Raw genomic sequence first — 13193 nt, forward strand, 5'->3', positions numbered from 1 at the left:
GATTATCGAATCCACAACAGAGACACATCAGGTACTTCTCTAAACTGAAAGACAGCTTGGACTGCCCCCTTTCTCCCCTTCCCCCTTCCCCTCTGTGACGCGTTTCAGATGCGTCTTCCACTGTCATCGCATCTTCATCGTCTACGCCGGCCACCTCGAATCTCCTCAACAAATCCACCGCATCTAAGTGGGTCACCACCACCTTCTCATTCTTCCCATTCACGGACAGATGATCTAGGGGCAGATGGATCGCGTCCGAATTCACCGTCAATTGGGGATAACAGAGCAAGTTCTGTAGACACGAGCAGGCAAAGTGTGCTGCAACTCTTTAAGGAGGATTACGCATCGTGTAGGATATACATGAAGGATATCGATTATAGAGAAGCTTTGAGAAAGGCGTTGAGACGACACATGTATAGTGAGTTCATGATTCCCAGTATCTGTGTCCGTGCGTTTCAAGATTGTGCCTCGCTGATGCTTGCTTTATATCCGAATCCAAATAGAGTGGTATGCGATTCTTGTGATAGCTATAATCCTCACTGCGCTGCTAACGGCGAAACACGAGAGCGTGGTCAAATTCTGTGAACCTGTAACAAGAACTATAAGAGCATGGCCTGGGGGATGGCTGATACCTCTTGCGATATTGATTGTCGTTTCCTTTCCTCCCCTGGTCGGACATGAGAGTACGTGGTTTCCTTGTTGTGTGGATCCCAATGCTTGATGATGGCACTACTCAGCCTTTGAGCATCGGTATTACAGTACTAATGGCTACTTCCTATGTGTCTTAGTCGTCGGAATATTATGTGGTCTGGTGTATGGATTATGGATTGGATTTGCCATCCTCGCTGCGGGAACTTTTTTGGGAGAGATCGCTACGTGGATAGCTTTTAAGTGGTTTTGTCAAGGTCGAGCTCAGAAGTGAGTTCTGGTCATCCTGAATGGGGAATCCGCTCACTACTGTGCGCTGACATTCCCGATAAAACATAGATTTGAGAAGAAGAATAAGCTATACGCTTCTTTGACCCAATTGATCCGAGAGAAGGTGAGCTATCCGCCATCATGGATACAAGGCATGGTTCAGCTAATGTGTGCTGTAGAGCTTTATGTTTACATTAATTCTACGATTCAGTGCTGTTCCGGGACACATAACAACAGCTGTTAGTGCGAGTGCCGGTGCCAATTTCTGGATGTACCTAGCAGCTGCCTTTCTGACATTGCCGTGAGTTGGCTCATCCCGTATTCGCAGGTTGACGCATAGGAGCTGAACATGGGTCGTTCGACGGAATGATTACAGCAAGCAATTCACAATTGTGTATCTTGGTAAAGCCTTCGGAACTCAATCACGGAAAAATACCATCATATCCATCATCACCACAGTTTTAACACTCATAGGTACAGTAATTGCTGCTTTGTACATCTACTACCAAATGAGGATCGTCATGAAACGGAACACAGCCCTCGTACTCCCAACAGTGATAGAACCTGATTTATCAATGACGATGTCAGAGTTTGTTGATGAAAAAGCTGGATCATCCAATTTACATGCTAGAAGACCTTGGCTTTTCACTCGAGGCAGTACAATGGATATTGATGAAGGTGGAAGTGGCTTCAGGACACCCACCAGAAGTTGGTCAATGCCTGGACATATGAACGAGGATGAACTAAGAGAATGGGTCAAAGAAATGGAGTATGAACAATCTACCAATGCAGGGTTAAGTTTCAACAATGAAAGAAGTGGCAAAACACCAGCCATCAGAATTGATGATCATGGATCAACTTCTGGTATCTTCGATAACCTCCCACCTGTGTTCACACCTGCCTTAGAAGTCCCACCTGGATTCTCAAGCAATTCACTGTCACCATCACCAGCTCCAAGTGGAAGAAATACCCCTTACCTTGTGGATTCGGATAATCTCACTGCTTCAAACGCAACGAATCATGATCTACCGCCTACATACCCACCCACACCGCCTAAAAGGGGCGAATCGTCTACACCCAAACCAGCGTCCTTCGAGACTCCCCGTGGGAGAGGCGGAAGGGAGATAGCGGATGAGGCAGACGCTTATGCTGTGTCAAAAGGTGCTAGAAGACCCGATTACGGTAGAATGAGAGGTGATTCAAGGGCGGCTCTATTAGGTAGACCGGTTGATGATGGTGCCCTAGAGCTGGGTGGGGGAAGTTGGAGAAGAGACTACACGAGATCAAGAGGTGATTCTGGTGCGACATCATCAGGAAGACCAACTTCGGAAGATTTAGGAGATGCTATAGTCAATTGGAAACGAGATTATGGTAGGAGTAGAGGTGAAAGCGGTGCCGCGTTATTAGGTAGACCATCCTCAGCGGATCTCACAACAGTATCAGGCTTAAATAGGGTCAGTATTTTGGAGAATAGGGAGAAACAGTCGGAAGATCAACTTGTTGAAGAACTGAAAGAATAGGGGTTAAAATTGGGAAATGATCATTGTTGATATTATATCATCGTTATCTTGAATTTAACATATACTGTGTGTAGTTGTAAGTAGATCTGGAAACTTAGGGCATTGTATTCTTAGGATGGGCTTAGCCAGCAAACAGCTTGGTTTATCGCATTATGCAATAATACAATACCAGGACAAGTTCACTGATAGATAAAATTGTGTGTGCTGGCAGCAATGGAACTAAGTTTTAATATACATATTATAAACCTTTTACTGAGCCAGTAGGTGAAAACACTTTGGAACCAAAAAAAACACATTATTGCCGACATATTGGCGAGATGTCGCTCAATACACTAAACCCTATTGGATATCGCCAGCTCTCCTCTAGCCCACCGCTCTGACGCTCTATCCAGTCCTTGCAAATCCCTTTCTCCCACCAAACTCTTCACGATATTGAATATGTCATTCAACCCAACGGCAATGTGTACTAGTGCTATATTCGCCGTAGCGAAAAGTGCTATCTGTTCGTCCTGCATACGACCAATTTCAGCTTTGTCAAATCAAGAAGAAGCTGATCTGAAACTTACATGAATGGTTTGCCAAGTGATCGTACCTCTCAATACTCTCTCGGCATCTCTGGTGGCCAATTCCGCTCTCTCTAACGTGAGATCCTCGCCCTCTGATGCAGTTGACTCTGTCTTCTCAGACATCTTACCTTCATCGGCTCCATTTGACTTGTTGAGAGCTATAGCACCCATAGCGCACCGATGTATTGCCAATCGTTCAAAAATAGGTATCATAGGAGGTAACGGTTGACCTGTACGTAGTGATTGTTCCAGAATCGAAAATAAGGATATGCAATCGGCGATCTATTCATCATGTGAGAACTCGTTCGCCACTTTGCTCGTGTGGTGGAAATGAAAGACGGATGACTATACTCACGAAAGCGGGATGCATCAATTCTGATCTACTTGCTAATCGTCTACACCACCTCACATCCATCCTTGAGTAGGAATTAGATAATAATGCCAAGGTGGATAGGACTTGTCCTTGAGCTTTGAACAAAGCTTCGTACTTCTTTTTCGGCCACGGACCTCTGTAGACATATCACATTCAACAGTCATTAGAATGGCGGAAAAGAACAGTCGAAGCGAAAACTTGAGAACATACCGAAGACCAGGCTCGATACTGATAGTCGAGCTCCATCGTTAGTGGAATTCTCGAATCTAGGAAGGGAGCGAAAACACTTACCTGGCGAATTGCAGTTGAGGTTGCATACCCAATATTCTTCCCTAATATCACGACAATTCCGTTTAGCTATCGCCACATTTGCCATTCTTGTCGCGAATACGTATGTTACTCACGAGAACCTTCATGAAACCACCTTTGTATCTTTCTCTTCTTATTTCAGCTATCTTATTCTCCTCCGCCGCACCAAGGGTGTCCACTTCGGAATCTAGTTCTCCTTCAATACCCGTCACTACTTTTCCGTATAGATCGCCAATGTCCGCCATGTTCTTAGCCAGTCTACGTCGGAAGAGATATCGCGCAGAAACGGGGCGTGGGAATAGCATGATGATAAACGCTGCAGTGAAACCTAATGAACAGTCACAACTCGTGAGTAATGATGCTCCCTATGTTGAGTAAAATGGCCCACCTCACCAATAATGACCAGCAGGGCTCTTCTACCTGCCAATCCGGCTCCTGCACCTTGATTGGCAGTTTGATAGACGTGTTCATCTACCCATGAATAACCAACCACGAACTGTCCACGAGTGTGGAGTAAGCGCTATTCAACTGAAACTGAGAGAAGTGTTTATATCTCACCATGAGGGTAACGTTGGCCATGATGAAGAAAGCCGCTTTCTCCATTGGAACAGCAATACGAATGAATAAGCCGGGTGCAATGAACACCATCTACAGATTTGTCAATCAACCGCTCGCCTTCCGAAAGGAGATACACTCTTACAGTTGCGGCTGCTATTCCATAAGGATTGCCTGGGCCTGTCCCTGCGCCAATATACCAAACTATCATACCCAATACAAGGCCAACGCAAGTTCCACCCTTATCACCGTATAAATCAGCGCAGATCCGTTATGCAATATCGCGGACATCTAAAACTTACCATTCGCAAAATAAATGTCAAGATCTGCTCTCCCGTAAAGACACCCAAGCCTGTCTGAGCCATGATCAATGCCCATAACCCACTGTTGCGAATATTAGCGAGAGAGCCTTCTATTGCCCGTTTCACTGTGAAGCACACTCACCGGTTGGTATACGTGAAATAAGCCGATGAAGGGCAAACAGCCGGTATCCATAGAGCAATAGACACCAATGCATACTTCAATGCGAAAAGACCTGAAGCTCCCGTTGCTCCTTGCCAAAGCTGATAAATCAATCTTCCAAAGTTTTGGAAAGCATTTCGTGGGTCTTCTGCATCTGGGTTTTTGGCTAAAAGGGTGATATCAGTATGAGATGTTCGAGGTGGGTATGTTGTCAATAATTCACCATGAGCTTTAACTTTCTTCTCCTTTTTAGGCTTCTCTTTCTTATCAACAGCTGTGCTAGTTTCACTCCTCTCATCATCGTGCTCATCCTCTTCGACTCTCTCGTGTACGTCCAGACTTGATGCATCGTCGTTACCCATATCAAGTGGATTTCCGCCGGCTTTTTGATTCGCAGACTTCACGGCGTTCTTCGTAAAAGCCTTGGGGAGTTGGATTTTACTCTTGAGATTTGCCCTCTCAATTTGTAGTAACAGTTCGAGGACGTCAACGAGGTCAATGGTGAAAGCGATCAGACTAGAAGTCAAGACGAAACATCTGAATAGATCTCTGGAATTGAATCGATATGACTCTGAAAGATGAGGTTTCAATTGACCGGTTGTAAGATCGAAGCTATCTTTGTAAGAGTCAAGCATTGCGAAATGCTTACTCTCCCTAAATTCCTGTAAAGACTTTTTGATGGAGTTCAGATTGTCTTCTCTTTGAGATATAGGAGGAGCATTAGATGGCTTCTTCTTCCACCTTGTATGGTTTATCAACAATAGCCATTCAGATATATCGTCCAAGGCTCTTGTGCTGGTATGTCTTAGGTTGGCAGTAGATTCAGCTAAGATTGGCAAAAGTCCCGTGAGGCTGTGAGAGTCATCCGCATGACTCATGACCTTGTCATAGTGAGATTTGGCTCGAACATTGGCGTGTGATGAAGAATCTTCCGTCATTTTCTTCAAAGATTCATGCTGTTCGTCGACAATAATCTGAAAAATGACATCGTCAGTGTACCTTAAATTTTGACATCATACGGACATGACGCAACGTACGGAGAAGCTGGCCAAAGCATATGCCCTAAGACCCAGGTTCTTGACTTTACCAAAGATCTTCTGTAGATCTCCAGAGCCAATTTGCCCTCTCGAGATCTCTAATGCTAGTAAAGCAGTCTGTCCTTCTAAAGCTGTGACGACAGCTATATGACCTTGTCGCAATGCGTACTGCTTCGCAGCAAGTTCGTGCCATTTCTCCATATCTTTGGGATCTGCATTCACTACTTGATCTTGAATTTTAAGAATCTGGATAATCGGAGCAAGCATTTTGGACGCCACTGCGTCAAGCATGATGTGATTCAGAGTTTGAGGGAATATCAGAAAGATTGAAGCTATAGCTATGGCTATAAACGTCGAAGCGGGTATGAGTAGTTGTTTCTGGATATCTTTCATCAGCACAAGTCGACTTTCCCATGAGCAAAATAAAAGTAAAGCTTACAGCCAAAGTATATTGTGCGATAGGAAAAAGAGGTCCAAAGGAACACATCACTGTAAACTTTGATCAATATCTCAAACTGCTTGAATCAGTAAACCGCTTAAGCTCACAATCCATGATGATCGTACCAAAGATACAACCTAGAGTCCTACAGGATCATTAGCTGATTTTCTTAGGGACATCACAAAAACTCACAATCTTGGCTTCGTCGCTCTGATGAAACCTAAAAAGTAACAACCGAAGAAAAGGAAAACTCCGTACACTGCTGTCGATCCAGGATCAAGGAAAGCTCCACGGAAGATCGACCCTTGGACTGAACAGTTGTATCATTAGCAAATTCTCTCAGGAGCGTAATCCAATCAGCCCTTACATTGAGCATCGATATTGGCAGTCGTGTCGTATCTGTATGGTTGTCAGCAGAGGGAATCCGTGCGTCATGATCAATATATCTTTGTGCTCACCCAGCGGATTCCCTTTGCACTTGCTCTTGGTATAGAACTTGATCTCTTGCTTTGAGAGCAGCAGCCATAGCAGCTACGCCCCAAGCCCAGCCAAAGCATAAACCGACTATCAACGTAATCAGAGCAAACAGGTATATGCTCAGAGCCATAGAAGGCGGTAGCATTTGACTCATGATAAGCCCGAAGAAAGCAGCTTGACCTAGCTTATTGAGAGCTGTTTTCAGATTCTTCCAATCAGCTGCTTCCCACCTCTCGGTTCTCAATGAGCTTACAATTCTGGACAAGCATAACTACCAACGAGCCGAAAGTCGCAAGCATGCATCTTGTGAAGTTCTTCCATTGTCTTCTGTCGGTCAGGGAAGGTGTGAACCAGGCTGGGATGTGTAATATTTTTTCCATTTTGGCTACAAAGGCAGGAGGTTCTTTGGAGTGAGCAGGATCTGATGAAGACATCTTGCTATGAGCAGGATTTTGATTACCGGCTGTTGTGTCGCTCATTGACAGCGATCCGGTATTGGTTCCAGGTGATTGTGACATGGTGAAATGAGATGCACTCTCACACCCATATAGTGTATAGAAGATATATAACCAACTCTAGACTGGGGCTTGCGTTACCCAATGTCTCACCAAGGAATTTTTGCCATCTCACAGAGTTTGTTATGACTACTGTTGATGTTTTGTTTTCATTTTGTTGCCGACAGAAACGTACATCCGTGCCTGACACTCGTCAATTCCCATTAACCGAGATATATGTCACGGCGGTTTCGGCCGCCGGCACCAATTGATTAGAATTCTTTTGTATACAGTCATTAGGATTCTTCTCTTGACTGACTGATTATTAGAAAATCTGGTGTTCATTACAGTAGATGTGAAAGCACAATTGACATGTCTATCCACGCTGGTGAACACTATGCTTTGTTTGGCAGACCGTGGAAGATGATAGCAGAGGGACTACTAATCCAATCCGGATGACGCTCGTGGGAGTAAAATCCAACGGCACAAGAGGGCACGAGATGCCTTCGCATCCGTAGGTGTGTGATTCATGTGCATCGATTGTTTGTTCTCGAGACGCAGCAGACTTTGACCAATGACCGGTGAGCAAAAATGGTGCATTCATCTTCTTAGCCTGTGCAAAGTGCGATGCAGAGAAGGTTTCCGTGCATAGGGTGATTTGTACAAGGACCACCGGATGTATCGGTCAGAGAAGCAGTTGAAATCAAATCAAACATTTTTGAGCTGGGCGAGGAAAAGCAAACGCGAGAGATGCCAATTTAGGTGTGGGATATCACAATCTGTGACGCGACCAAGGCGTTCACACAAAAACAAATGAGTCTCTTACACTCAGTGTTCTCATTCGATTGTGCATCTCATACAATACCATCGCTCTTCAAGTTTTCTCATGCTATCGTTTTTGATGAGTCAGTCTCTCGGACATAAACTTCTCTAGCATCGTGGTGAGTCAAACTTTCCCGCTACTGTCGTATATTACCTATCGCCGTCGCATGACAATCAATTGACATGTTCGCAATTACACGCAGAAGCAAGCGACGTTGTCACAGCTGTATCAGACATCCTTGCAGAAAGCTGGTTGATATGGATAGTACAAGGAGCTCCCAGTAGCGTGAAGAAAAAGGCAGAAAAGTCAGATCCCAAAAGGCGAAAACAATATCGCAAAGTAGGATCATTCAACATCATCCAATTCGTGATAAACCGTTCATCGTGTATATCTTGAATTCAGCAGCATGTCGCAACATAAAACCATACCATCAAACTCGTCTTATCATTCCTCATCGGACGCAGGACCATCTACTCATCATGTTCAGTCCCCTCCAACCCCATTATCCCCTTCACATTCGATTCGACAGCCTACCCATGTACAAGCAATTCATGATTTCGATCCTTCTCTCCTGGCTTCTACATCATCCAATAGTTCCAACATGTATCTCAGCTTTAAATCAGGGGAGATAATCAGAGTACATGTGAGAGACGCCACAGGCTGGTGGGATGGGGAGATAAGTGGAACCTCAAGATGGGCAAAAGAAGGCGAGGAATCGACTATAAAAGGCCTAAGAAGAGGTTGGTTCCCCAGTAATTATGTTCGAGAGATGGGTTGGGATGCGGTGAGCTCAATTCTTCGCTTCTAGCTCACCTATGTTGGCTTTTGGCTGATCCTACGACTAGTCCGCTCATCGACGCGCCGAGTCGACTTCCACAAATCCTACATCAGCAGACAGCCCTACCACTTCTCGAGCAGGAATTAGCCATTCCAGGCAAACTTCCACAGCTTCACACTATTCCAGAGTCTCCACATCGACATCAGCCTCTAACCACGTCACTTCACCAACTACTCATCGTGAACCTGCATCTTTCGGCGCCAACTTCCAAATCCTCATGCATCCCATCGTGCAATCCCTCTCCTTACTGGAATCTGCAATTCACTCTCATCGTAAACCCCATATTCAGCCTTCAACAGCTTGCGTTATATCCTCCATCCGAGCTGCACTCATGCAGACTGACTGTCTGAGCAAAGAGTCTGCCACACTGGTTACTTGGCCTGTTTTAGCTAGGGAGAGAAAGATTGTTTTGGTTGAACTATCTAAATTGGTCGGATGTGCGAAGACTGCTGGAGGAGTTGAAGATGTAGAAGGAGTGGATGACGCGAAAGAATTAGAAGCATTAGCAAGAGCCGCTCGTGGAGTATTTGCAAGTGTCAAGCGGTTTCTACACCTTGCGAATGAATGCGGCGTATCAGTGACACTTATGGAGGCCTCTCAGGATATGATCACAGAGGGTAGCGCAGCATCCGATGATCAATCTACAATTTCCTCATCCACAGACGATGCTAGTCAGTCGACAATAGGCAGATCACGGATCAACGTTATGACAAAAGAAAACACTCGGCTACAAGAGACTTTCCGTGTTCGAGCGGCAAGTATTGGTGATCTAAGGGCAGCTAGAAGACGAGCTGGCAGTCCTCCTCCTCCACTGCCTTCTGCGACCGTCATTACTTCTTCAAGCTCTCAATCAGGGAGGAAACGGTCCCCATCTGATACCATCACGCCTCTATCAGCGACATTCTCGCAAGCTTCTGATCGCTCTTCTCCCATTACCACAAAATCACTTCACGAGAGACGCGTACAAGGCAGTATGGATAGTATTCTCAGTGTCGCTTCTTCTGGCGATGCACATATCCCCTGGGAAGATACTACGCCGGTCCCCACACCTGAAGTAATTGTCAATAATCGTCAGCTTGGGTCCGTGACTGATGTACATGAGGCTATTGGCCACGCCGAGGATGCCCTCCTTTCCATCATCGCTGCTTTCATCGGACATATACATTCTCACAGTATCAATTCGCACCCCTCGAGTCATGCACATCTCATTGAAATGACTCGTGAGACCATCGACAGCGTCAGGGAGCTATTGACCATCGTTGAAGCGGTCGGAAGGAATATTGGTGTTCGCCATAGACGGCCAAGGGAGATCGAAAATCTACGGATAGCTAAAGATCAATTATACGAAGTGGCATCGAAGTTGGTAGAGAGTGCAGAGGTGGTGGCCAATGCCCCTTTCTCTGAATTTGGCGAGGAAAGCTACGACGCTGAGAAAGCTCGTCTACTTCAAGCCGCGACCGGTACACTTCGTGCTGGAACAGAATGTGTAAGACTGGTCAAGCAATGTTTGCCTGAAGACGACAACATCCATCTTCATGCCACTCCCCGACAGAGTGATATAGCAGGAAGACAATCGACTCCTCGACCCGCTCCAGCTCATGAAGCGCCTCTTGTTATGCGTGAGAAGCCAGTAGGTGCTCGAGGTGTACACACACTTTCTGGTCTGCATAGAAAAGCGACCAGTCTGAGCACTTTGCAGCGACGATACCAACAAGATGGCACCATGGTGCAAGCCCCTATGGAAGAAGACGAACATGAGGAAACAGAGGAAGAAGAAGACCAAGAGGTCGTCCAGGATTACAACAAAGACGAAGATCTTACCATGCGTCCCATGGCACAGCACATTCTCGGTGCCCCCGTTGCTTTCCCTGTAAGTAAGCTTCCTTTCGTATGATATAAACACGAACTCATCCCCTGCTTAGGTTCGGCCAACCCTACAGCACAATCATACCTCACCTGGCCCGTTGCCAGCATCTCGTGGGCCTTCCAATGACCTCCTTCGGGCTTTGGCTGGATCAACTCCCTTGGGCCCCCGAAGTCGTTCCTCAAGTTTAACCTCTCCTGCTCCCCCCCGCATGAAACATCGATCTCCATCACGTTCAGCAGATCTCGACAAATACACAGCAGACTACGATATCCGTTTGCCACCACAACGGCGTGCCTCTCGAGGAACAATTTCTGCTTCATCTAGGCTTTCCACGTACACTTCAGCCAGTTCGCAGGTCTCATCTGCCTCGACTGCGGCCACGTCTGTCCGATCTTCCGATCCGATTGAATATGACTCCACAATTACTCAAACACCACCTACACACGATGTCCCGACTTTCGCAACCTTGAAAGTCGAAATCTCGGATACTCTACAAGATATCTCGCAAGCTACTGACACTCTCTCCCTGAACTCAGAGAACGCACTGAGACCAGCAACCCTCCTTCGTCCAGCAGCCCCTGTCAGAAGTGTTACTGCTCCTGCACCTTCCGCCAATGCCGACGTTCGTTTCTGGGTCGTAGCTCACGATTACGACCCTCAGGAGATAACCTTCAACCCAGATGGAGCCATGGTCGGCGCCTCCCTCCCGGTCCTAGTGGAAAAAATGACACCTCATGATGGACCAGTCGATCCAACGTTCAATGCCACATTCTTCTATACTTTTCGACTGTTTACATCTCCCACGCAGTTGTTAGATGCCATCATGCAACGATACGACCTTCATCCGCCGGCTGCTATGGTTTTTGGCGAAAAGGAAAGGGCACTTTGGATCGAGCGGAAGGTTGTACCTGTACGATTAAGGATATACAATTTCTTAAAATCATGGCTCGATCAACATTGGAGAGATGAAACGGACGATGTGGTTCTCGACACTTTAGAGGCCTTTGCCAAGGATGTAGTATCTGTGACGCTACCTGCTATGGGTCCAAGATTACTCGAAGCTGTCAAACGTCGTTCAAACGGCCCAATGTCGGCTGTCTCCAATCGGTCAAGTTTCAATCGACCCGTGTCCATGGATCGAATGAGAAGCATCAGTCAATCGGGAATGTTGCACCCTCCTGTGATCTCAGGTGGTCTTCCCCCAACTCCGGTCATTAGCAAGAACCTACATTCATTACTCCAAAAAGCGAGCGCCACTGGAAGTAACGTCAATATCACTGAATTCGACACACTTGAATTGGCTCGTCAATTCACTATAATGGAAAGTAAGATGTTTTGTGCTGTTGTGCCTGAATATCTGCTACAAACGGGTAAAAAGACAATACCAGAGTTGAAGGCTTTGAGTACTGTGTCGAATCAGATTACAGGTTGGGTGGCCGATAGTATCCTCAACGAAACAGATGCTAAGAAACGAGCGAGTTTGATCAAGTTCTTCATCAAATTGGCAGATGTAGGTGGTCAATTCAAATTTGAGAATGTAATTACTCAGCTGACGTTCAACATCCGTAGAAATGCCTGATGATGAACAACTTTTCGACCATGTTTGCTGTCTTAGCTGGATTGAACAGTAGTACTATTCTCAGGCTAAAAAGAACTTGGGATGTGAGTTTAACCCGAATTCCAAATACATTGATTTTTACTGAAACAATACATAGGCTCTTCCATCAAAATACAAAACTACTATCGAAAAACTTCGTGGCGTTATTGAGCACACAAAGGTAAGTTGTACAACCAGATGGGCGCATGACGGATGTAGCTGATGAAGGTTAAAAAATGGAAGAATCACGCTGCTTATCGAGCGAGATTACGAGAAGCACCTTCACCTTGTCTTCCTTTCCTCGGTCTAATCTTAACCGAGTAAGTTCGGAATTCTGGACGTTGGCGTATGCCCAGAGCTTTACTAATGGTATTCGGATCATCAACAGCATCACGTTCACCTCTGATGGTAATCCTAGTACTCGTCCATCTGTACTCGAGCCAGAGATTACCTTGATCAACCAAGACAAGTTTAACAAACTTGGAAGGATAGCAATTGATTTCAAGCGGTACCAAGAAGTGAGATTTTTCAAAAGCCATATCTTCCCGTCAAATCCCTTTTCATCCAAGTCATATGCTGATCGTTTCGTGTCGGATGAATATTAGCCATTCAACTTCCATGAATTGGAAGCTGTACAAACTTTCTTAAGACGTGTATTGACCGAAAGAGGAAGTGGATCAGTTGATGCGCTGTACAGGAAATCTCGTATGTCACTACCGAAACCCATCCTCTGCTCAAATGGATGAGTCACTGATCGTTTGTTTCACTCTAATGCAGTCATGCTGGAACCGAGACAGGGGTCTGAGAGATTCAGCTCGAATGTGGAAAGACCAAATTGGTTGAGCGGGAAGATATAATCAGGAGTCGGACTGCATCAACTCACATGCTAATTCATATTTGTAAGATAACGACATCATA

The 13193-nt window shown here is 45.7% G+C and overlaps 3 protein-coding genes across 3 annotated transcripts; 2 read left to right on the forward strand and 1 right to left on the reverse strand.

Moving 5' to 3' along the window:
* Positions 1-108: 108 nt before the first annotated feature.
* IL334_001179 (uncharacterized protein) lies at positions 109-2438 on the forward strand (the record flags this gene model as incomplete). The annotated part of the gene is made up of 6 exons (XM_062932937.1): positions 109-418; positions 504-683; positions 789-918; positions 988-1042; positions 1098-1219; positions 1295-2438. 6 exons carry the CDS (start codon positions 109-111, stop codon positions 2436-2438), a joined length of 1941 nt encoding a protein of 646 aa, XP_062788988.1.
* A 332-nt stretch (positions 2439-2770) lies between these two features.
* On the reverse strand, positions 2771-7174 carry IL334_001180 (uncharacterized protein; the record flags this gene model as incomplete). The annotated part of the gene is made up of 19 exons (XM_062932938.1): positions 2771-2947; positions 3005-3286; positions 3360-3513; positions 3588-3605; positions 3669-3709; positions 3782-4014; positions 4080-4182; positions 4245-4334; positions 4387-4482; positions 4544-4625; positions 4686-4869; positions 4927-5677; positions 5741-6118; positions 6180-6229; positions 6287-6324; positions 6372-6489; positions 6547-6578; positions 6638-6851; positions 6910-7174. 19 exons carry the CDS (start codon positions 7172-7174, stop codon positions 2771-2773), a joined length of 3306 nt encoding a protein of 1101 aa, XP_062788989.1.
* A 1205-nt stretch (positions 7175-8379) lies between these two features.
* Positions 8380-13132, forward strand: IL334_001181 (uncharacterized protein; the record flags this gene model as incomplete). The annotated part of the gene is made up of 10 exons (XM_062932939.1): positions 8380-8653; positions 8702-8757; positions 8819-10681; positions 10734-12188; positions 12248-12340; positions 12394-12456; positions 12519-12595; positions 12664-12793; positions 12881-12980; positions 13053-13132. The coding sequence occupies 10 exons, from the start codon at positions 8380-8382 to the stop codon at positions 13130-13132; spliced, it is 4191 nt and encodes a 1396-aa protein (XP_062788990.1).
* Between the last annotated feature and the right edge of the window lie 61 nt (positions 13133-13193).

Source organism: Kwoniella shivajii, chromosome 1, assembly GCF_035658355.1.
Source record: "Kwoniella shivajii chromosome 1, complete sequence".
In the NCBI taxonomy this organism is placed as follows: domain Eukaryota; kingdom Fungi; phylum Basidiomycota; class Tremellomycetes; order Tremellales; family Cryptococcaceae; genus Kwoniella; species Kwoniella shivajii.